This window comes from Microcaecilia unicolor, chromosome 1, assembly GCF_901765095.1.
Source record: "Microcaecilia unicolor chromosome 1, aMicUni1.1, whole genome shotgun sequence".
NCBI classification, from domain to species: Eukaryota; Metazoa; Chordata; class Amphibia; order Gymnophiona; family Siphonopidae; genus Microcaecilia; species Microcaecilia unicolor.
Window position 1 is genome coordinate 430,366,122 of NC_044031.1, and position 26,149 is coordinate 430,392,270.

Sequence of the window (26,149 nt, forward strand, 5' to 3'; positions counted from 1 at the left end):
AGTGTGATGCGGCGGCTAAGAAAGCAAATAGAATGTTAGGCATTATTAGGAAAGGAATGGAAAACAAAAAATGAGAACCTTATAATGCCTTTGTATTGCTCCATGGTGCGACCGCACCTCGAATATTGTGTTCAATTCTGGTCACCGCATCTCAAAAAAGATATAGTGGAATTAGAAAAGGTGAAGAGAAGGGAGACAAAAATGATAAAGGGGATGGGATGACTTCCATATAAGGAAAGGCTAAAATGGCTAGGACTCTTCAGCTTGGAGAAAAGACGGCTGAGGGGAGATATGATAGAGGTCTATAAAATAATGAGTGGAGTGGAAAGGGTAGACATGAAGCGTCTGTTTAGTCTTTCCAAAAATACTAGGACTAGGGGGAATTCGATGAAGCTACAATGTAGTAAATTTAAAACAAATCTGAGAAAATGTTTCTTCACTCAACATGTAATTAAACTCTGGAATTCGTTGCCAGAGAATGTGGTAAAGGTGGTTAGCTTAGCGGGGTTTAAAAAAGGTTTGAACAACTTCCTAAAGGAAAAGTCCATAGACCATTATTAATATGGACTTGGGGAAACTCCACTGTTTATTTCTGGGATAAGCAGCATAAAATGTTTTGTACTTTTTTGGGATCTTGCCAGGTATTTTTGACCTGGATTGGCCACTGTTGGAAACAGGATGCTGGGCTTGATGGACCTTTGGTCTGTCCCAGTATGGAAAAAAAAATAAAAATAAGAGGGAAGGATTGGAGAAGATTCAAAAATAAGCAAGACGTATTCAAAATGGAATCTCCACAGGTACTTTATCTTGTACATTTCTCATTTCTAATATATACAAGGATGACAATCCCTGTAGCACTGTGTGTTTTCAAAGGGAAGCTCTACAGGGATTTCCTTTTGAAAGAGACAAGCCCAAAAGCCTGTACTGAAGGGCCCCATTTAACCATGGGCTGGGCTTCTACCTGTGACACTGGGCAAGGACTTCCAGTAAAGGATCCAGAAGGAAGTCTGGTCTCGCAGAAGGAGGACTTCTGCTTCGGGGTGGGTGGCAGAGAGTAAAGGGGGGGGGGGGGGGGAGGCAAGGGATTGGCTGGTCTGAAGCTTTTCCCTCCAGACCCTCTTGACCCCTATTGGCCAGGTGACCTGAGATGCTGAGCTTTGAGGCCTAGATATTTTAGCAGTCCCCTCCAATGATCAGGGCTTTCCTATTGTTCAATGGCAACTTACCCACCCTCCTTCCTTTGTGTGCTGTTGGGTTATGCCTGCCCCTCTTTGTGCTGTGGAAAAAGTGGCTCGGGGGGGGGGGGGGGGGCTAGGAATGTCATAGTGGGTGGACACCCGAGCTACTAGGGTTGTGGTTCATGGGGTATGAGTCATAACAATAGTCAAGGTATAATACTGATTTATTATGGTGAGTGGTAAGACCCAGTTACCAGGCTTGGAGGCCCACAGCTGCAACAAGACTTTTGCTATCAAGGTGGAACTGTGAAGATAGAGATTGACAGAGATGGAACAGTGATGAACTTGTTACTTAGCTGACAAGGTGAGTAGTGGTGGCAGTGGATTTTGTTCTAATATTTGAAATGTAGCTCCGGAGGTTACCTTCAAATTGCTTGCCAATTGTAGAATTGTTAATAAACAAAGCTGTGGCCACTGTTTACTGCCAACTGGTGTGTTGTTGAATTATTCACAGTACAGGGGAAAGGGATTGGGGGGGGGGGGGGGGGGGGGGAATGTTCATGTAAATTAAGACTGTCTGCTCTCAAAACTTGGCTATTTGTCAAAGTGTTTCCTGATCCTTTCACATAACCTACAAGGCTTTTAATTTCCTGATGTCTTCCCCCTTTTCCCTTATATTTTGGAGTACCTGTATCTGTAGCCATATTTGTATTGTTGTTATATTCATTTCCTCCTTCGCATCCTTGAGTCTGTCCTTTTCTGTCTTGTCTTCAGAGTTCCCGTTAATTTGTCCCTGTCACATTGCCCATATGTATACAGCTATGACATCTTTTGAATGGTGATATAACAAATAGACATAGGGGCACAGTTATCAACATGAGCTATCGTTAAGATGTGTTACTGTACCACTAACTCATGCTATATCTGCACAGGTGCCATTTTATGAAATGAGACCTAGTTACTAATAACTGGAGTTAACAGTAAAATAACACATTTTACCTGTAGCCCACATTTATGCTCCATAATGTCTTTAGTATACAATTTAATCTTATGCACATAAGTCTCTCTCTCTCTCTCCACATATGCATCTATCTATGTAAATCATTTCTTTTCCTTTTTCTTTTTTACCTGATAACCTCCAAGACTGATTTTGATTGATACGTCAAGAGGTTTGTTTGTTACACCAGCGACGGATTTAATTAGAGACATGAAGAGCAGAGGGAACCACACGATGCAAATCAGCAGAACGACTATCATGCCACCCATTCCATACTTTACAACTTTCTTCTTTTTTTGACCTCGAGGCTGAGGATACCTCTGGGAGAAGAATGGATGCAACACAAGATTAAGGAAATCATATACCGAGAGTGGAACTATTTTCATATACATTACTGCTAAAATTATTTTTTGACCCTTAGGTCCCTGTTTACTAAGCCGCGCTAGAGGCACGCTAGCATTTTTAGTGCACGCTAAGCATCTACAAAGTTAGCGCACAATCATTTTTAGCACACGCTAAAAACGCTAGCGCACCTTAGTAAACAGGGCCCCTCAAAGTTTTGAAAGCGAATTACTTATTTGTTACATCTCAGTACATCATGGTACTTTAGTGCTACTCAGTCAAGAAAGATTAGGTTATTGTTTTGAGCTATAATTTTATCCAGGTTTATATCAATTAAAGAAAAGTAGATTGACTTCCATTGGAGGAGACCTACAGTATTTTCACTGGCTTATTGTGATGCCCTTTTTTGATTTATGCTATGGCTTGCATCCTCTGGAATTTGTTGACGGAGAACGTGGTGAAGGCGGTTAGCTTGGCAGAGTTTAAAAAGGGGTTAGATGGTTTCCTAAAGGACAAGTCCATAAACCACTACTAAATCGACTTGTGAAAAATCCATAATTCCAGGAATAACATGTATAGAATGTTTGGGAAGCTTGCCAGGTGCCCTTGGCCTGGATTGGCTGCTGTCGTGGACAAGATGCTGGGCTCGATGGACCCTTGGTCTTTTCCCAGTGTGGCATTACTGATGTATTTTCTTAGGACAAAAATATTATTTTTGAGCCAGGAAGTGTTCAATGGAACTTAATAATATTCTGTATTTTAAAGCAGGGAAGTTAATATTTATTACAAGGTAAATCATAGGAGTTCTCCACTATACTGGCACAAATATTGTCACATAAATTACAACATTACAATTGCCTATTCATTTCTATGTTGTGGAATTTTATAGTTATTATAATGGCAAAACTCTTGCCATTATACAAATGGATTTTAATCAGAAAAAAAAATACAAAGAATGCTCCTCGGTTCTTACAGTTACCTGAAATTGCGTCTAGTGTAGTCTAGCAGAAAATTGTGGTTGCAGGGTTAGTTCACTTGGGGCCTCTTCTATCAAAACATGCTAGCGATTCCTGCGTGGCAATGCTGATGAAGTCCATTCAGAGTGAAGGGGCTTTGTCGCATTGCTGTGTCGGGAATCATTAGCGCAGTTTAGTAAAAGGGGGCCCTTGGATATTTGGAAATAAGTTTCAGTAGACAAGTTGTAGGTGATACCTTTTTATTGGACTAAAAGTCTATCTTTGATAGGCTTTAAAGAGTTGTTTGATCCTTAGTTCCTCTGGTAGAAACAAATTCACAGCCAAAAACATCTTAGCTTTGGACACTTAGATATACTTTAGTCAGTGGTTCTCAAACCTGCAGTCAGGTACCCTAGCTGGTCAGATTTTTAGGACATTATAATAAATTTGGATAATATATACAGATGTTAGCACATATCCAAACATAGCTAATGCATATTTATTGTGGATAGTATTGCAAGACAATCGCTAGGGGGTTAGGCGCCATTTTGGAGGAGGCACCGACCTGGGTGGCAGAGGAGAGGGATCACTGCTGCCCTGGATGATCTAATAATCCTGTGTACACCCCCTTCCCCAAGTACGGCACAGAGTTGGAGGGTTGGGGGACAGAAGGAGAGGGGGCCAGGTTTCTGTGGTAAGGGGTGGGGTTTCTGAGCATCAGCATGCAGGATTGGACTGGGAGGGTTCAGGGGACTGCTGCTTGGAGGGCCCCAAATTTGTAAGGGAGGGGGGGGGGGTTAGGCTGTTTGACTGGGGATCAGGGTTCTGGTTTGTGGTCAGGGGGGTGCTGACCAGACCAGGATTGAGAAGAGGTACTGAACGATGGAGGGGCTGGGAGCACTGCCACCGCTTGGTGTTTCTAATGTATTTAATTATTTCTGCTATTGGTCTGCATCACATTACATTTAGTACCTGATAGTGCAGAAGCACCTGCACGTAACGCAGTGCCTCTGCAGCAACCGTTTGCTCTGAATTTTTTTACATAAGTGAATAAGCATCTAGTCATGTAAAACTGCTTAATGACTTTCTTATTTGCATACTGCAAAAATTAAATCTCAGTTTTTAAAAACTAGTTTACATGTATAAATGTCTTACTTTTTCTGACTCCCGCCAGCACTTTAATATAAATATATGAGCATAAATATCTTCCACACAGATCCAGCTGGAAAGACTAAGAGTGGTATCAGTCCAAACCCAGTCCATTACTGCTCGAAGCTCAGTCAGGAATGGGACCAGACGGAAACTGGGTAGAGAAACAAGAGGTCAATAATACAGACTTCTAATAAAGTCCAAACGAATGCAATATCTTAATTGCAAACTACTGAAACAGCAACACAAAATCATTATTCATGTGACTGACAATGCCATAGCTTGTTTTGCTATTGCTAAATAGTGTGACTGAAGTAAGATTTTTTTGAATAGAGTTGACAGTTCACTAGATTTTCCCATTACACTAAATTTAAGGTTATGGTAATGCTCATATATCACCCTGCCACCTCTACCGTCTCCACTGGTATACATTACTCACCCTTGAAACAAGAACAGGTTTACATAATTGTAACTTTTTGTAAGAAAGTTGCCAAGAACACGGGTTGGGTAGCCGCAGCGTATTTGATATGCTGACAGTCCAAAGTAAACACATTTGACAAAATACCAAAGCTGTGCAACTGTGTTTTGGCTAAATTTTCTGTGAAAATAAACAAACAAATACAAGCAATAAATGATTTGATATGCTTTTATTCTTCAGTTACGACTACTGAAATCCTACATTTCTTTCAACGAAGTTGCTTTGAGTTTTCTAATGTTTCATTTATTGTGTGTTGCACATCTTAGCTGTTCAAGTTACTATTTATTAATTCATTCATTGACTATTATAAAAACATTCATACAGGTATGACGATATCTGCATTTCAAAGCAGTTTCCTTGTTATCAAGCCAATGTGCTCCCAAATACTGACAAAGAGGTAGCAGCCTCTCAATAATTTCAGGTACAGGCTGCTTATATGACCCACCATCCTCATTGTACTTGTGGTACTCTGCTGGTTTCTGGTGCTCTATTTATGTATAATGGTGAACAGCCAATGGAATGCAAAATGACAAAGGACAGAGCATCTCAGTACATCCATTAGGCCTTACATGATCGTTTACCTGCGTGAAATTTCTTAATAGCATGAATTCCACCTTCATCGCGATTTACATCACCAAAGTATCAATTAACTATTTCTCACTGCAACAAAAGTATTGAAGATGGAGGCAATCTTGAAATCCCTAGTTAAGTCTCTAATTGTATATACAATAATTCATGTTCTTTAGGTATCTACCACTGGTTAGTTATTTGCATAGATCTACCCATTCCTTTTAAACACTATGGACTAATTTCTATAAATATGGCACCAAAAAAATAAGTGCTAAACTCTATTCCATAAATAGTGCTCCAAGAGGCCCTTTTACAAAGTGGTGGCAGGGCTACCGCGTGTGTAGCATGTGCCAAATTGACACCACTGCCCAGTTAGTGCACCCACCCAACGGTAATTTCAAAGTTGGTACACACTATTTCCCGTGGTAGAAAATATTTTTCTATTTTCTACCGCGGGGGCATTCCTGGTGGTAATGGGCACCGCGGCCACATTGGCATGTGCTGCATGAGTACCACACGTGTAGCGTGTGAGGCCTTACCACTAGGTCAATGGGTGCTGGTAAGAGCTCAGGCAGTAAATAGTCACACGCTACTTTAATTTTAGTACACAGTCATTTACTGTCCCCATTAAAAAGAGCCTTCTTCCCAGCCAGGTAAAAATGGCCCAGCATGTGCCATGACTGTGGTTTAGTAAAGGACCTCCAAGTCAGGCACCATTTATAAAATATCTCATAGTGCAGAGATCCACATCTGAGGATTTACAGCAACTGAAATCTAGTGTAACTCCCCATGCCTAAATTAGACACAGATCTGCCATATTCTGTAACTGCACACAAATTCTTGGAATGCCCATGACCTGCCCATGCCACGCTCATGGCCACACTCCCTTTTCAGATCCATGCACAATAATTTATGTATGCATATGTAGAGAATCCAGCTTATTTTCAAAGGAGATCGCCGGCCTTCTTCCGACACAAATTGGGAGATGGCCGGCGATCTCCTGAACCCGGCCAAATCGGTATAATCGAAAGCCGATTTTGGCCGGCGCCAACTGCTTTCCGTCGCGGAGCCGGCCAAACTTCAAGGGGGCGTGTCGGAAGGGTAGCGAAGGCGGGACGGGGGCATGGTACGAGATGGCCGGCTTCGCCCGATAATGGAAAAAAGAAAGCCGGCCTTGATGAGCATTTCGCCGGCTTCACTTGGTCCCTTTTTTTTCAGGACCAAGCTTCAAAAAGGTGCTCCAACTGACCAAATGACTACCGGAGGGAATCGGGGATGACCTCCCCTTACTCCCCCAGTGGTCACCAACCCCCTCCCACCCAAAAAAAAAAAATATTTTTTTTGCCAGCCTCTATGCCAGCCTGACATGTCATACCCAGCTCCCTGACAGCAGTATGCAGGTCCATAGAGCAGTTTTTTGTCGGTGCAGTGGACTTCAGGCAAGTGGACCCACCTCCATCCCCCCCACACCTATTATGGGTGAAAAACGATGCTGGCCATCTCAAACCCGGCTATCTCTGACATTTGGCCGGCCCGAACCATATTATCGAAACGAAAGATGGCCGGCCATCTTTTTCGATAATACGGTTCGGGACTGCTCTTTGCGGCGGTGGCCAAATAGATGGCCGGCCATCTATTTGGCCAGTGCCACTCGATTATGCCCCTCAATAGCACCTAACATCAGCGCTAATTGATTCATTACTCAATTAAACTGCGCTCAAATTGGACATGTGCCCATATTTGCGTACACAGTTTTGTGCACCATGTATAGAATCCAGAGGTCTGTGGGCAATTCTATAATGGGTGCAATCATTTGGGCACCTTGATGCCATGCAGGGAGTGCCCAGATACCATTATAGAATAGAAGTGTAAATCCATATTGATGTGTCTACTTGTAGGTGTGCTCACTTACTCCAGGTCAATGGCAGCCCATGTGGGAACGCCTAAGTGCAGCAAGCAAAGCAGAAAAATGATAGGGGGGATACTATAAATGGCATCCACAGTTAGGTGCCAGGAAGATCTGTGCTAAACTAGTATTTTACAAAGAGTGCTCTGCCTGGAGGAGAGACACATGCAGTTTCAACTGAGTCTTTCCTATTTGTTACGGAGATCTTTTCCTTCTTTTTGGACTTGTTTAGTGAACTGTATACCACCTAGACGTGTTCTCAAATTAGACAGCATATAGTACATTACAATAAACATAGAAACGTCCTTTATAGAACACTAGTTTAGCGCAGATCTCGCACCTAAATATGGGCTCCTTTCACTAAGGGCTTACCTCTTGCTAAACAGGAAGTACAGCTGTGTTAGCACAGCAGCCCGGCAGTACTTCCCACCCCTAGCGCGCTGTCATATCTGGCACTACAAAATATATATTTATTTTTGTAGCACCGGAGTGTACCTGAAATAGCCACGCGGCCATTTCCTGCAGGAAAGAGAGACTTCCCTTTTACCCACTGCGGTAAAAGGGAGCCTCAGCGTGCGTGCAAAACATGTGCCAATGCCAGCGTAGGCACTCTTTTGCCGCAGCTTGGTAAAAGGGGGCCCTATGGGTGCTGCACTTACACCTGCTGAAACCTGGTTTAAATGCTGGCACGCAACTAGTGGCACTTGGGGTGTATAAGTGACTCTGTTCTACAACATTGCACCTAATTTCTGGGAATGGCCTTGAACTACCCATGCCCCTCCCATGGCCACACCTCCTTTTGAATTGTACACTATAAAATGTAGACAAGCATTATATAGAACATAGTGCAGGGCAGATCCGCATGTAAACCCAAATAAGTGCCAATTAACACCAATTATTGATTGTTATTGTCTCATTAACTCATTAGTTTGCGTACTGATCTGGGATTCATACCCAAATTTAGGTGCCCAAACTTTGGCGACCTATTTAGTATCTGGCCCATAGTATTTTTTAAGTTGTGAACATAAATAGGAAACATGGAGGGGCATTTTCAATATGACTTCTAAGTCCAACTTTGGACGTTTTGTTAAAAACATCCAGAATTCAAGTGGGAAATGTAGCCATTTTCAAAACAGACGTCTATTTTTTAAAATGGCTATTTGTTAGATGTTTTTGTGCTCTGTGCATTTATCTTTTTGGTCCATTTTCAAAAAAAAAAAAAAAATGTCCAAGTGAAAAACACACAAAATCAAACCATTCAGATGTTGGAGGAGCCAGCATTCTTAGTAGACTGGCCACACAGACATCCCAGGAGAGCAATGAAACACCCTAGGGGGCACTGCAGTGGACTTAATATAAATGCTCCCAGGTACACATCTCACCGTTACTCCTTTATTTTGTCTGCTGAACCCCCCAAAACCCACTACCCACAACTGTACACCACTACAATAGCCCTTATAGGTGATGGGGTCACCTATATGTGGGTACAGTGGGTTTCTGGTGAGTTTTGGAGGGCTCACAGTTTCCACCATAAGTGTGACAGGTAGGGGGAGGTATTGACTTGGGTCTACCTGTTTACAGTGCACTGCACCAACCATTAAACTACTCCAGGGACCTGCATGCTGCTCTAATGGACCTGGCTATAACATCTGAGGCTGGCATAGAGGCTGGTAAGTAATATTTTTAATCACATTTTTTGAGGGTGGGAGGGTGTTAGTGACCACTGGGTGAGTAAGAAGTGGTCATCCCTGATTCCCTCCAATGATCATTTATGGCACTATTTTGTGGCTTATTTGTTAAGAAAACAAACAGAAAAAGTAAACACTGGGCCTTCAGGAATGAGAAAAATGCAATCCTTTATTAATGATGAATACCTGACACGGGCTGTGTTTCGGCGTACAAACGCCTGCATCAGGGGTCAAAAAACTCTTCTAGGTCAGCTAATTAGCTAGTAGATAAAGATGATTAACAGACAGATTATGTTCCCCGGTGTTTGAACAGCTCATAGATAAAACGCATATGCGGCTGAAGGCGTTTTATCTATGAGCTGTTCAACCACCGGGGAACATAACCTGTTAATCATCTTTATCTACTAGCTAATTAGCTGACCTAGAAGAGTATTTTGACCCCTGATGCAGGCGTTTGTACGCCGAAACACGGCCCGTGTTGGGTATTCATCATTAATAAAGGATTGCATTTTTCTCATTCCTGAAGGCCCAGTGTTTACTTTTTCTGTTTGTTTGGTTGCTTTTGTATGCTGTTTTCCCTCTGTTTTGTGACCTTATTTGTTAAGAAAACAGGTCTAGACCAGAATGTCCAACTTATAGCCCTGGATGTTTTTGTTTTGTTCCATTATGGCAGAAAAACATCCAAGCATTAGGAATGCCCAGATCCCGCCTTTAACATGTCCATGATACACCCCTTGTTATTTGAACGCACTTCTGAGGATCTTCATAGAAAAATGTCTAAAAATTTGTTTCGAAAATACCAATTTTGATGTTTTTCTGAGAAAAACCTCCAAATGCAGATTTATGCCACTTTTTGGGCGTTTTTCTGTTTTGAAAATCAGCCCAGTGCCGATGTCCCAACTGTGCTCCACTCAAGTGTACACCCCCTTTGCAATTCCATACTTATTAGCAGCCTTAGAAAATAACTCTGGCACTTTTTCCTGCAGTTATAAAATTCTCAGTCACAGCATTTCCTTTCCTGCATGAGACAGGAGTAGGGATATTATTTTGCTGCAGTACTATAGTTTGTTTAAATATGTAGAGATGAGGAATCAAACTCAAGCATTTGCTGTGGTGTGGTTATAATCGGGACCACTCCTTAATCTGCATAAAACCTTCCTATATTTTAAGCGTTATTTAAGCTTGGTTTCTTGAATGGTTGCTCTCAACTTAGAATCTCACCATACAGTCTACACACAGGTATTTCCTTATAAAGTATTAACATGTGTATCACAAAACATTTACAATGTTATGTAAGAACCCCTTTTACAGCATTCTGGGTGCCTAAAATCTTTGGAGAACTTTTTTTCTTTCAGAAGTTAAGATGATGTTGCATCACTGTCAGAGTTCCTAATTTTCATAATGTTTTAATACCGGAGAGTGGGAAGTCTTCAAGTTTGAATTGCAAGGGTTTTTTTGGGAGGCCATGGCCTTCACAGTGGCATTCTTTGTAAGTAAACATGGTAACGACGACAATGCTGAGTAATATATCTAGCCAAAGCAAAATGCAACAAAAGCGAACAAAATAGGCAGTCAATTCATTTGATATTCCCTGAATGCTTTACCTCTCTGTCACACCGGGCAGTATGAAGAACATCCAGAAATGTATACCAAATACAAGGATAACCTGGAAGATGACCTTTCCCAAGACAGTTTTTCTGAGATACAGTGCTCGGTCTACCACCATGGTCCCAAATTGAATCAGTACCATCACTAGGAAAGCCTCTGGCACCTGGTCTTCTGACAGTGAGGAAGTAATATCTGCTGCTGCTGAGTGTTTCTGTGCATATGTGACAGAAAGAATATGTTACGTCGTGGGAGCAAAGATCATCTTTAGTTCATGAACCTTCATGCAGCACCAGGGCTATTCATTCTAGTCATGTTCTCTTCATACTGTTCATGTAAGAAACTGAACAAAATCATTGACCTTTTAAGACAAAATCAATATCACTGAATGCAGTGGAGGTGACAGAAGACAATTATTTAGTTAGCTACTTTTGACCTGGTTTCCTTGTATTTCTAACTTAGACAGGAAGTTATCAATGTGTGCTAACGTTAAAACATATTATTTTAGCACAGCTTCTGTTTGATGCAATGAGACCTACAGGGGCATTTTCGATCGAGGATACCCATCTCTGAGGATGGCGCCATGAAGGGGCGGGGCCGACTGTATTTTCAAAAAAGATGGACGACCATCTTTTGTTTCAATAATACGGTTGGGGCCGGCCAAATGCATTGGATTTGGCTGGGTTTGAAATGACCGGCCCTGGTTTTCAGCGATAATGGAAATCAAAGCCGGCCATCTCAGACCTGGCCAAATCCAAGGCATTTGGTGGTGGGAGGAGCCAGAATTCATAGTGCACTGGCCCCCCTGACATGCCAGGACACCAACCGGGCACCCTAGGGGGCACTGCAGTGGACTTCATAAAATGCTCCCAGGTCCATAGCTCCCTTACCTTTGGGGCTCAGCCCCCCAAAACCCACTCCCAACAACTATACACCACTACCATAACCCTAAGGGGTGAGGGGGTGCACCCACATGTGGGTACAGTGGTTTTGGGTGGGTTTTGAAGGGCTCCCATTTTCCACCACAAGTGTAACAGGTAGGGGGGTATGGGCTTGGGTCCGCCTGCCTGAGGTGTACTGCACCCACTAAAACTGCTCCAGGGATCTGCATACTGCTGCGATGGACCGATGACATTTGAGGGTGGCATAGAGGCTGGGAAGAAAAGTTTTTAAAAGTTTTTTTTTAGGGTGGGAGGGGGTTAGTGACCACTGGGGGGAGTCAGGGGAGGTCATCCCCGATTTCCTCCGGTGGTCATCTGGGCACTTTTTTGTGACTTGGACCTAAAAAATAGGGACCAAATAAAGTGGACCAAATTCTCGCCAGGGACGCCCTTCTTTATTCCATTATCGCCCGAGGATGCCCATCTCTCCTTGGCCGATAAACACGCCCCAGTCCCGCCTCCGACGCGCCCCGTGAACGTTGTTCATCCCCACGACGGAGTTCAGTTGGGGCCGGCCAAAATCGGCTTTCAATTATGCCTATTTGGCCGGCCCTGAGAGATAGCTCCCAATTTGTGTCAGAAGATGGCCGGCGATCTCTTTCGAAAATGAGCTGGCTAGTGACTTACAACTGGGGTTAGCAGTAAACTAACACGTCTTAACAGTAGCCCAGCTGTCATTCATAACCACCTGGGACTTTTCCTCCTTATTTTATACCTCCTTGTCCTCGACATCTTGCCAGATTATTGCTGTGATGGTCTTTGACTGAGGGCAATGCATGGAGACTCTTTCTGGAACCATGAAATCAGGGGTCTTAAATATGACCACCAGATATCACCTTTAAGCAATGACCATGGCGCCCTTTGGCTCTGGAATGCTGTATTTGTAGCATACTCAACTGCAAGCAACACAAGGAGCAGAAGACCTGACCCAGGTATTGACCTGGGACTCTCTGCATGGCAATAAACAGTACCTGTCACCAAGTCACTAGGCTGGACCCTAAGTCAGTTAATAATAAATTAAACCTACAGACTGCCATTCGTGTCCAAGCACAAGACTCTCATGACATACCCCAAAAGCCCAAAAGCCGAACACAATGATAATGAAGTCCACTGTGTCTGCTAGGAACATCAGTACATATACATCCGTCACGGCACTGTATTCTGGGTGGATGAGATTGTAGAAAAATTGTCTGATGGGAATGTACACTTGGAGGGTTCTGTAAAAAGAAATGTCAGATCAATGATCATTATTGCACTATATCTGGGCTTTAAACCAGGGAAATATTAAGACATCTCAGTAGAAGAAAGGTGGATGAAGGCAAGTTTTCATTTTATTTATTTACATTTTCATGTTAAAGTCATTTGAACAATTTCAAGGAAAATAGAGAACTATTATGCAATATTAACAAACTAGAATACAGTAAAATCAAGAAAACAATCAAACGGTTTTATATGAAGTCTGCAAATGAAGGGATGGGATGGAAAAAGAAAATAAAAGAAGACAAAATAAGAAAATATCTGTCGCCTACTGATTTTCAAGCCCTAACAATCATCCATTCCTATTAGAAGGTCTTGAATGATTGAAGTTGAGTAACCAACAAAGAAACAGAAGAACTATGGAAAACTAATGTCTAGTGTAAGTGATTGTACCTTAATTTTAGGCAGGTGTTTGACCTGTTACACTGGTGTTTGATAAAGACAAGTATGTGCATCCTTTTCTTTATAGAATATGCTGTAAGTAGGCACCACTTTATAAAACTGCTCTCTGAAAGTGCAGAGTACTGATGTGCACAGAGAGAAACATTTTTTCTGATATTTTCAACTTTTTCATTTTCTTCATATATTTAATAACTAATGTTGACCCATATTAGAATTGTTTAATGCTCGCAAATTGACTTTATGCATATTAATTCCTAAGGGGGTCTTTTACTAAGCAGCGGTAAGCACAATGTGGGCTTTACTGCTCGCTAAACTGGAAGTACCTCTGGGCTAAGTTCTCACCCCCAGCGTGCTTCATTTGCAGTACTATAAAAATATTTTAATTTTTGTAGCACCGGTGTTTACCCGGTGGTAATCTGGCAGTGCAGTGCCGTGTGCTGCTTGGTTATCGCCGGGTTAGCGCAGGAGCCCTTTCTGCCACCTCAATGGGTGGCTGTAAGTGCTTTCTGCCGAAATGGCTGCATGGCAAGTACTTCACTTGCTGCAAGGTCATCTCTTTGGAAAAAAAACCCCCAGCCTTTTACCTGCAACAGTAAACGGAGGCCTCAGCATGCATCAAAAAACACGTGCTGATGCCAGCACAGGCCTCCTTTTGCCGCAGCTTAGTAAAAGGACCCCTGAGTAAATACATACTAAATCAATTTTGTGCATATTAAAATTTTTAAGGTTTGTTCATGAACTAAATGTGCACACTAGAGGCAAACCGAATTTCAGTTTGAGTTTTGGCTTTGGCGCCAAAATCCAGATTTTTGGCTGTTTCAGTTTCAGCCGAAAATGCCAGTGCTGAAATGAAAAAAGTGTGATTACTCTCTGCTCTCCCTGATGAAAACCACCACCCTCCCACCACCCGTAGGTCCTCCCCAGGCTTACCTTAGAAGCCCTAGTGGTCTAGTGGCCTCATTGGGGCAGAAGTGATGCCCAATTATTCCCGCCCATTCTGATTCTGCAGTCAAAACGGCTGCAGCAATCATTTTGCTATTGGAGCCAGGATAGGCAGGAGTGTCCCCCCAAACGCAGGGCCGGTGGAACCCAGCTGCAGGCAGCTCTCAGTCCCCCTGCCAGCCCTCAGCTCCCTGACAGCCCTCCTCTCCGTTCCTGCTGCCCTGCATTTAAACTTTTTATTTTAAGTTGCAGTGGTGGCAGTGAAAAAGAAACAGCACAGTAGGCTCGCCTCCAGCATTTCTCTTCCCTCTCAGTGTCCCGCCTTCCTCTGATGGTGTATTTCCTGTTTCTTTGAGGGTGGGACACTGAGAGGGAAGGGAAAGGCTGGAGGTGAGCCTGCTGGGCTGTTTCTTTTTCACTGCCATTGCTGCAACTTAAAATAAAAGGTATAAATAAAGGGCGGGGAGGATAGGGAGCAAAGGAGAATCATTGGGCATTGATAGTAGGGGGGAAGAGGAAAATCTCTGGACATGGATGGGAGGGGAGGGGCAGAGGAGAATCGTTGGACATGGATGGGAGGGGAGGGGAGGGCAGGGAAGAGAAAATAAATCGTTAGACATGGAGGGAAGGGCAAGGTAGAGAGGAGAATTGCTGGACATGGAAGGATGGTGGGGGCAGGGGAGAGAGGAAATTGGTTGGATACGGATGGAGGAGAGGGCAGGGGATAATGGAGAATTGCTGGATATGGATGGATGGATGGAGGGGAGGGCAGGGGAGAATGAAGAGTTGCTGGACATGGATGGACAGAGGGGAGGGAGACAGGAAGGAGATGCACATGGATGGAGGGGAGGGAAGAGAGGAGAATGCTGGACATGGATGAAGTGGAGGGCAGGGAAGAGAGGAGAAATGTTTGACAAGGATGGTGGGAAGGAAAGACAAAGGAAAGAGATGCACATGGATGGAGGGGAAGGGAGAGAGAAGAAATGCTGGACATGGATGGAGGGGAGGGAAGGCAGGGGAAGTAGATGCACATGGATGGAGGGCAGAGGAGTGAGGAGAAATGCTGGATATGGATGGAGGGAAACCTACTGAATTTAAGGGCTGGATCGGAACACTTTGTGGGTAGATGCTGAAACTGGAGGAAGGATAGGGACAGGGCTACAGATGGTAGACAGGATGCATAAGGACACAGGAGGATGGTGGACATGGTGAGTGAAAAAATATCAAAAGGAAAGAAGACACTGGGACCAAAGCGAATAGAAAAACTAAATGCTCAGACAACAAAGGTAGAAAAACGTACTTTATTCAGAATTTATTAATTGGAATATGTCAGCTTTTGGAAATGTGCATCTGTGGTATTTTGCATGTAAGTTTCAAATTCTCTAGTATTGCTGCATGCCGAGTCTGACTTCTTGAGGTAACTCTCCAGTTCAGTATTTTGCCTTCACATCTTTTTATTTCTAGTTCCTTGTGTCATATCTGTTGTGTCATGTGTTTTTCATGTGTGATCAAGGTGCAGTATTCTAGCGTGTAGTATTTGCAGCCCTTTTTGTTCTGTTTTTTTCACTAGGTAGTGTATTGGTGTTTTAGAGCCCGGTGTAATTATAGTGCTGCCATTCCATGCATAAGGTTGTAGCTCGTCTTGACCTTGGAATTAGTGCTGTTATGGTTTGGTAAGGTTATGAGTGTGTTTTTGCACAAGTTTGTGTATATAGTGTTTTGCAGTGGAGAGATTGTGTGTTAGCCTTAATGACGTCAGACTCCGAACTGGATTCAATCAACAGCGTTACTTACAGCATGGCCACGGAGGAGTCGGACGAAGAAGAAATATGAAGACTTCGGGTTGGCTGGCGGGGGGTTGGGGTCCCCCGCCAGCGGAAGAAATATTTTTAAAGGCAGGAGGAAGCGGACCTCGGCTGGCGGGGGTTGGGGCCAGGGCGAAATCTGTGGGGGCCCAGGCCCCTTTGGCCTTACGCAGATACGCCCCTGGTCTAAGTGCTTCAAAAATATGCCTCAATATGTAATTGAACATCATAATTGATAGTGAAGGGTAAAGCAAAGATGGAACATATAGATAGGTAAGAGAGTAAGAGGAGTTAGAAAGTAAGGTGACTGATTTAAAGAAAGTTGTACATGAAGTCAGAGAGATGGTTAAATATTATCTCAGTTAGGGTAGGAGTGGAAAAACACACCCTTGCTGCAATATGTGTAGCCCGAGTCACTCCTTGTTTGTGTGTGAATGAGACTAACACATTAGTTACTTCTGCCATTAAAGGCCTTTTTGAACAGCCAAGCTTTCACCTGCTTCCTGAAGTAGAGATAGTTTTGTGTTAAGCGGAGCCTTTCAGGCAGTGCATTCCAGAGTGTGGGGGCTACTCTGGAGAAGGCTCGTTTGCAGGTATCACCAGGAAGAAAATGTTTAATGGAATTATCTATAGTATGTGTAATGTGAAAAATTCCTCAAGTTCTGGAATAACTTGAATTTGCAAATTATTTAAAATGTATTTCTAGAAATGCTGGAAAAATTGAACCTGAGATAATTATAGGCATGCTCAAAATTTAAGCAGTCCCTGAATGTTCAGGAAAGCCTGCTGGGTAACTATGCAGAGTACAAAGGCCACCAAAATATCACAGGGTCAATATTTAACCAGCAGCACTCAGTGTTTTGCTGACCATCACCTGCGTTATACTTAGAAATTCAATGCCAGACCACGTGTGGGCCTTGGCATTGAATTTCCAGGTTTCCAAAGCCAGCAACACCATAGCTGGTTAAGTGCGATATGCAGCAGTTAACTAGCTAAGGGGTACCGCATAAAGATAGGATTGACTTTTATGCTGTACTATTTATGTGATGACCTTGGCCGGTTAAGTTCTGAATATCAACATTTAACTGGCCAAGTGCTGACTGCACCCCCGGAACGCCCCCACAACAGCCAGTTTTGTTTTAAGCGCTAACCGGTCCCAGTAAAGTTAAGTTCTGCTGAAAATAATTGGTTAGCCCCAAGCAGGCAATTTAACCAGCCAGCAGCTGTTTCTGGCTGGTTAAATCACCACGGATATCAACCCCCCATATACACAAAACAGAGAAAAGCAGGACAGAAATAGTCATTCAAAATATCTCAAATTTCAGCATAGAAAAGACAATCCCCAGATATTCAAAACCATTTAACTGGACAGGAACAGCACCTGGCCGATATTCAGAGAGATATTCAGAGAGAGATAGCTGACAGTCTCCCGCTGAATATTTCTGGTTAGTGCCTACCAGATAGCTGGTTATATCACGCAATATAACCAGCTATCCACCGATTTTCAGCGTATTGCCGGCTAAGTTTGTCAGCCACATTTGGCCGCATCAATAGCAGGCCTATCTTTGGTCGGTTCCAACTTAACCGGCCAGCGCTGAGAATCGGCTTGGTCGGTTAAGTTAAAACCAGCCAAAAATAAACCAGATATTCAATGCTGGTTACCGGAAATGGCTCAGCGTTGAATATCTGGGCTCAGTGCTGACCGTGGGAGGCAGCCTGGCTACTTCCCATGGTCTGAATATCAGCCCCAATGACAAATAATAAAACTATGGAGCCTGTTGTCTAAAGAGCACTAAGCTACTCATGGGCAAATTAGAACATGCTGTTAGTGCATGAGCGCAGTAACTGTTATCATGTTGGACAGTGTGTGCAAATTTGTGTGCTAACTGCATGCCATGTTAGGGGACAGGAATTGGGCAGGCTGCAGGTATGAAAATTGCAGTTATTGACACAGTACTTTACCATGTGTTCTCACTTGCTCTGTTAGTCTAGGGGCACTTACCACCTTGTTAAGAAGCAATATGCATCTGTGGTAACTGAAACTACATTTAATGCATGGTAAAGAAAGTTCTATGTGATAACTGCATGTGCCCGACAGTTACTTCACAGCCTTTGTACTTACTGTAGCTTAATGTTTGCATTTAACAAGCAGAAAGTGCTAAAAAAGACCAGACTTTAGAAAACAGGTGCCTAAGTGAAGGGAAATCAAAATAAATACATTATAAAATTCACTAGTAAAAAAGGCCCGTTTCTGACACAAATGAAACGGGCGCTAGCAAGGTTTTCCTCGAGTGTTGAGAGAGTGTATGTGAGAGTGACTGTGTGTGAGAGAGAGAGTGAATGTGTGAGTGTGTGTGTGTGTGAGAGAGAGAGAGTGAGTCTGGGTGTGAGTGTGTCTGTGAGAGAGTGTGTGTGTGAGAATGAGAGTGTGTGCAAGTGCATATGTGAGACACAGTATGAGAGAGAGAGAGTGTGTTTCACACAGATACAGTGTGTGTGTGAGAGAGAGAGAGAGAGAGAGAGAGAATGTGTGTGTGATTCTCTGTAAGACTGAGTGTATGAGACCAAGGGAGTGTGTGAGTGACTGTGTGACACATAGAGAGTGAATGTGATACAGTGTGAGACATAGAGTGTGTGAGAGTCAGTGTGTGAGAGTGAGAGAGAAAGACATTGACTGTGAGAGAGAGTGTGTGAGAGAGAGAGTGTGTGTGTGACAGAGATACCTCCCCCCCTCTCTGGTGTCAGGCCCCCCTCCCTCTCTCTCTCTGGTGTCTGAGCGTTACTGTGCAGGACGCTGAGCTCTGGCTGTGCTTCAAGGAACTGACCAATCCTATTTAATAGAATGCACCTCGTGTGGTTGGTCACTTCTGCTTGTGACGAAACCGGAAGTATGTGATGTCAATTCAGGAGATGGATACAGAGAGCAGGAATGCCTCAGCCATACAGTCAGCTTCAGAATGTTGGAGGTGCGTTTTATTATATAGGATATGTATGCAATTTCTGCTATCAGTCTGAATTTTGGCCTTTGTTGGATAAATTATGCATTTCATTCCGGCACAGCGATCTCTGGCAAAAAGTGGAATCTCATACTCACTTTTTAATGGTAAATGCTTTGGCTATTATAAGCTGTTCTTTTAGTTTCTCCAACAGCAGCTCCTTCCTGGACTTCCGTTTCATGCTCACTATGCTGCTTCCTTTCTGACTGCTGTTTCTGGTACTTGTGCTCCCTACACCAGTGAACATATGTAGATAAAAGAAAAACAAAGGCGAAGACCCAAGAACAAGGATTAGATAATATTATTTACAGATATTTACATTTATGCAAAAGGACAACACAGGTGAACACCTTTCTTGAGAAATTCTTTTATCATAATTCTTTTGGCATACAGGTTGAACAATGAGATTTCAACCGTGTTTGAAATGTGCGCTTAGAACAGCTACAAAATCAAGAATTATCAGAGCTTTCACCCTAGCAGAACTAATCAACAAACTTTAAAAGAAATAGGTAAGATATTCTCTGTTCTGGTAAGAAAGGTAATCACGCTATGCAAATTGGCAAGTCACTTAACCCTCCATTGCCCCATGTAAGCGCATTGAGCCTGCCATAAGTGGGAAAGCGCGGGGTACAAATGTAACAAAAAAAAATTACCCCTTTCCTAGACCATATAAATGAACTGTGTACGGTAAAAGGATTTGAGATTGTATTATTGTATTGTATGGTGATGTGTACGATGTATAGGTTAATTTGTTATTGTTGTCTGTAGTTTAGTCTCCTGAAGACACTAGAGCAGTGAAACATGATATCATGTAGAGACTAAGTCTAGCGAATATCTCAACGGCACTGGATAGTTCTTTTGTTTCATCGAGGAAGTCCTGACATAGGCAGCACTATTTACGATGTTTTACTACTACTAATACTACTAATAACATTTGTAGTATGTTTTTCATTATTTATATGTTGATAATTTGTTCTTTTATTTAGATGTGCATTTTTTTTAATCTTAGGAAGGATTATTCATTTATACGCTTGTATTAATAGAAGTATGGATATATTATTTTATTTGTTCTTGGGAGGGCTGGTCATTTACAATTTCAATGTGTCTTCAAATCTAACTCTATTTGTACTGTTTGGGATTCACCAGGTATTTTTAATTTCTGTAAATAATTGATTTGAACACTATCAAGCACAGTAAAACAGGAGTTCAGAATGGCTCTAAGGCTCTTCTGTGACACCTACCTCTCTTAGACCTGTGTGAGGAGAAGCTGGACCTATGTGAAACTTGTGAGCCACCACTGGAGCTTTTTCTCCTGATCGCTGTCTGTTGTTCCGGGAAGTGCACATGGATGGATTCCACAGATGCTGCCAGATTCACTGACTTTAAAGAAGCAACTGAATCTCTTCCTGACATCTCTGAGAGTTCATCGTCAGACTCATCTTTACTTGTACAACTTTCACCATCGTCTTCATCCCATAAACCATGGCACTGGCACACAGGGATAAAATAACTAAAGATATAACTAACAATATTCATGATATTCTACTATGAAGGAATGTAAAATACAACCACTAATGGCCTGCTACAAGCATATATTCTTGATCTAAGGGGTGAACAATTGCTTATAATATCAACTATACTTTTGAAGTCCACGTGGACATCCTTGTATGTGGGACCAGGGATTGAGTCTCGTCAGGTGGATTAAAGAGTTATGGATTTGATATACCACCTTTCTGTGGTACAACCAAAGAAGTTTACATATATTATATTCAGGTACTCTCTGTATCCCTAGTGGGCTCACAATCTATTTTATACCTTCGGGTTTCTTCTTCAATGTGGTTTATGTTGGGATTCTTGACTTTTGTAGTGTCTGTGAGTGAGAATGCCATAGACAAATATTCTTTAACAATTCCTACTGGCTTGATCTGAGAGTTGGAGTGCCTCTGAAATACAATTAATATAAGCGCTTTCCTCAAGACTCTGGTGGAGGCTCAGCTCCCATTCACTCAAGAGTTGACCTGGAACTCTATCTACAATGACATTATAGGCATTTTACTATGAGAGAGAGAAGAGGAGGAGGAGGAGAAATAAACTCTGCAAACTACAAACAATGTTTCTTAGTGTACTTTCTTCAGGCCCCATTACACTTATCCATATGATAGAAATGTTGGAAAATTTCCAGTTAGAATCAAAAGACCAAGATGGCCCCATTTTCATAAGAATTTTCTCATAAACACAGGCTGCAAGGAAGCTTTTTGGAAATAAGCAACAGAGAGGCTATTTAAAAATATCACAAGTAGGATAAGTAAATGCAAAAAAATGTGGATACCTTTAGAATGGATCTGTGGAAAAACAATGCAAGGAGCTGAACTAGGTCATAGTGAACATATCCTTCTTTCTTTTCAACACCAATGATATTTGGGGGGTGGTAAGGTTTGTCTTTGTATGTTTCCACATTTTTATTCCAAGGGAAGAATCCAAATTGGAAGAAATACTTGATGACAATAGTTACCTGTACAGAAATATAATATGTTATAAACACTGTATCAAAACATAACACAGTTTAAACAAATTCCCTGATATTTAAATGCTGCATTCAACCTCAAATTCAGACACATTTAAATCTATACCAGATATTCAGCGCTGGTCAATACTCAGATACCGGCACTAGAAGTTCAGGTATAGACTGACCACTGAAAATGATCTGGCTACCATCAATATTCAGCACCAGTTCCTGCATAACTATCCAAGTACATTAGGATAGTAAAATACCTGAATATCAGCTGCACCTGTGCAACTTCTGGTTCTGACAGCCCCACTCCTGGACCATACTGGGACTAATCAGATGAAGGGCAAATTCTATAAACAGGTGCTCGCATTTATGTGCAATCCTGCCTGTGTAAATGTAAAATACCTGCATAGCATTAAGGATTTGCGTAATTGGCATAGTATGTAAATGCAAGGAGGGCATTCACATGGGTGGGGCATGCCTTCCACTTACATGTATAACATGCTCGCCACATTTAGGTGGCCGTGATGACACCAGGTCCATGGACAAATTGCTCCTACAGTGCCGAGTCAGTCAATTATCATTTTCAGCAGCCTTATCCACTGACTGGGTCCGGTGAGTGCTAGTTATTGGGCCCAAGGTTACTAAGCTGAGATAGATGTTAACATTTTAACAGCTAATACAGTCCTTTGCAGTTAATGCATGCTAATTTCCACATTAACAGCTAACATTACATATGGTATGAAGTGATATATCATCTATATACCTGAAGATGTCAGGTTCTATGGATCACGGTAAGGATATTATAGGTAATGTGATGGGTTACAGGTAGCCAATGTTTCTTTTTAAGAAGAGGAGTTACATGATCGTGAATAATTGTGACTATTCACTTGATCATTGTTCTCCTTCAGTTTTGAAGGCGATGAAGCACACTGTTGTCGAGAAATTTGTGGAGATAGTTAACAAATCTTCGTCCGAAGGTTCTGTCCCTGACTCTTTGAAATAAGCGATTGTTAGACCTCTTCTAAAGAATCAATCTCTTGGAGTGAATCAAGTTGAGAACTATAGACCAATTTCCTCATTGCTGTTTTTGGCAAAGGTCTTGGAAAAAGCTGTATATAATTAATTAGTGGATTTTTGCTGTTCTCTAAAACGGCACCTAAATGTGATGTCATGTAGTTTGAAGGTTGGAACACATGGGTGGAATCCAGGCAGGGTGCACAATTTTGCATGTAAATTATTGAACACTATAATCTATGTGTGTCTTTGAGTCATCTAGGTGCACACATTTTTTTTATAGAACAGGATTCAAATAGGCACCTTCTTGGCACTTAAAAATAGATACTCCTTTATAGAATTGCCCTGTTAGTGCACACAGGACCATTTTTGAAAAACAAACAAACAAAAAATACATCTAAGGGAAAAATGTACAAAGACAAGCCATCGGGATATATAAGGGGTCAGCATTCTTAGTAAACTGGCCACACAGAGCAGCAGAGCAGTGGAGCACCCTAGGGGGCACTGCAGTGGACTTCACATAAAAGGTCCCAGGTACACATCTCACCATTACCCCCTTATATTGTATGATAAGCCCCCCAAAACCGACCAAAAACCTTCTGTACTCAGGGCCACTGAGAGGGGGAGGGGCAAGGGGGGGCCAAGCACCAGCAAGGCTTCCGGAGACAGGCAGAAAGTTCTGCTCCCTTGGTCTGTCTCTCCCCTGTGTGTCGGGACCCGGGTGATTGCATTAACACAATAAAATGGGTCCCAGCACACAGGAGCAGGAGAGTGACAGACCGAGGGAGGAACAGATGCAGGATGATAAGGGGGTGGTGGCGGCAGTCCGAGTGGAGGGGGGCAGGGCGGCTGCGCCCTGAGTGAGGGGTGGTGGCTGTGGCTATGGTGGCCCTGCCCCAGGTCCAGCTTTGTCTCTCGGTGGCCCTGACTGTACTCAACTATACAGTACTACAATAGCCATTATGCCTTCAGGTGTTACATATATGTAGGTACAGCAGGTTTTTCGTGGGTTTTGGAGGGCTCACAAGTTCCACCACAAGTGCAGAAAATGAATGGTATAAAAAACAAAATTTAAAGGGCTGCATATGCATTTGAATGTCAAGTGATGCTTAGATGTCAACTCTGGCTGTATCAACTAAGGCCAGTGCTGGGCTGGCTTGTATGGTATGAGTCCCACATTACGGCGATCTGGTTTAGGATGGTCTGGAGACAGCTTTGACGGAAACTCCAGAAATTTGGAACATGAGGACAGTGCTAGGAAGACTTTTATGGCCTGTGTTCCGCAAATGATAAGATGGATTTGGATAGGCTGGAGTGGGCTTTGACGGCAACTCTAGTAGTTGGAATATAAGGACAGAGCCAAACAGATTCTACGGTCTATGTCCCAGAAACACCAAAGAAAGACCATGATCAAGAATATAATATCATATTCATTGCTGATTTAATCTTCAATGTGACTGTTGGGCAGACTGGATGGGCCATTCAGGTCTTTATCTGCCATCACTTACTATGTTAGTATGTTACTAGTTAGAGTGGAGCAAGGGCGTAGCCAGACACCCAATTTTGGGTGGGCCTGGGCCCAAGATGGGTGGGCAGAAGCCTCGCCCTATCCCACAGGTGATTTGGTCTCTCCTCTCACCTGCATGCTATATGGTCTCTCAAAACATTCCCCCTCTCCTGCATATCTTTTAAATAGCAGATTTTCACTGGCAGTGAGCAGCAACTAATACACTCATGTTGGCCCCACAGCCTTCCACTGACACAACTTCCTGTTTCCGCATAGGCAGGAATACGTCAGAGGGAAGGCTGTGGGGCTGGTGTGAGTAGAATGTATCAGCTGGTGCTCGTTGCAGGCGAAGATCTGCTATTTACAAGGTATGCAGGAGGGACAGTTGTTGGGAGTTTTCAACTGGTGGGACTTGGAAATCCCTGCAAGCCACATCATAGGTGTGCTGCTACTGGGTGGGCCTGAGCCCAAAGTGGCCTGGGGCCACCCAAGCCCATCCTTGGCTACACCACTGGAGTGGAATATGGGCCTGAGCCCCCGTCTCTACAGTCCACTGCACTGACCACTAAGCTACTCCAAAGACCTGCTTGCTTCTCTAATAGGATTGACCATAACATTTGAAGCTGTCATAGAGGCTGGAATGTACTCTTTCTTTCACAGCTTTTGAGGGTGGGAGGGGCTGAATGAATACTTGGTGAGTAAGGGGGTTTATGCCTTAATCCTTTCAGTGGATATTTAGTCACTTAGGGTACCTTTTGGCTACTTAGTTGTGATTGAAAGAAGTCTAGCCAATTTTGGCCCTAGCCATTTTCATTTTGTTTGATTATTGTAGAAAAATGTCTATTTTTTGGTGCCACCCATAACCTACTCAGAACACGCCCCAACACGCCCCCTTGAAATTTGGATGAACTGTGGAGCAAGATGTCAAAAATCATGATGTCAAGAATTGCAACTTGGACGTTTTTGAGAAAAAAATGTTCTTCTACCACCTTATGGCATTTTTTTGACATTTTTCTCTTTTGAATATGAGCCTCACGGTCAACTTGCATGCACTGAGTGTTCTAATGCTTGTTAAATGTTTTATTAACACAAATGTATGAAATGAACCAGCTATCCAAAAATTGTGAGAACAGAGTAAAAGTCCAAAAATGAATCAAATTTTTTCCCTTGTGCAGATCTCAGGTTGTATTCATAGATGACGGAAGTATAATGCATTTTCAAAACTCTGGAAACCTCTACTTCAAGATTCTCCTTTGTATCAAACTTAGGTTAAAAATAAATTTGAAAGCTAACTTCAAAGTCTGTTAGTTTCACAACATTTTGGCCTTTCTTGAAGTCATGAATCTATAACAATTTACAAACAATTGGATTCAGCTCAAACTCTTATTTCTGGAAAATGTTGAAGGAGCAAAAAAGGAAGAGAAACCTGGAGGGGTATTTTTGATAAAACATTTAAGTCTGATTTTAGATATTTTGCTACAAATGTCCAAGAACTGAGTGAACCGGCCACACAGACATCCCAGCAGAGCAGTGGGGCAGTCTAGGGAGCACTGCAGTGGACTTCAAATAAAATGTCCCGGGTACACATATCACCATTTCCCCCTTATATATTGTATTTCCAGGAGTAGAAAAATACCTACTGTACATTAGTGTTTTTTGGAGGGCTCACATGTTCCATCACGTATACCAGTTAGAGTGGAATATGGGCCTGGGTCCCCTTCTCAACAGTTCATTGCACCTGACTACTAGGCCATCATAGAGCCCGGTATGCACTGTCGCTGTTATATCTTAGGGAGTTGGGAGGGGGTCATGACCACTGCGAGAGTAATGGGGGTTATACCTTATTCCCTTCAATGGTCATTTAAGGCACCTATTGGTCACTTAGTCATGACTGAAACAGATCT

General features: G+C 42.7%; 1 protein-coding gene across 1 annotated transcript in view; it reads right to left on the bottom strand.

The window, feature by feature from the left end:
* Positions 1–26,149, bottom strand: part of PIEZO2 (piezo type mechanosensitive ion channel component 2) — a 556,315-nt gene that overhangs the window by 67,081 nt on the left and 463,085 nt on the right. Inside the window, exons 40-47 of the mRNA XM_030186524.1 lie at positions 21,542–21,724; positions 20,454–20,700; positions 19,311–19,443; positions 12,880–13,027; positions 10,869–11,083; positions 5,062–5,220; positions 4,629–4,776; positions 2,307–2,495 (exon numbers count right to left, since the gene is read on the bottom strand). Of these exons, the coding sequence (XP_030042384.1) occupies positions 2,307–2,495; positions 4,629–4,776; positions 5,062–5,220; positions 10,869–11,083; positions 12,880–13,027; positions 19,311–19,443; positions 20,454–20,700; positions 21,542–21,724 (1,422 nt within the window). The remainder of the gene's footprint in view (positions 1–2,306; positions 2,496–4,628; positions 4,777–5,061; positions 5,221–10,868; positions 11,084–12,879; positions 13,028–19,310; positions 19,444–20,453; positions 20,701–21,541; positions 21,725–26,149) is intronic.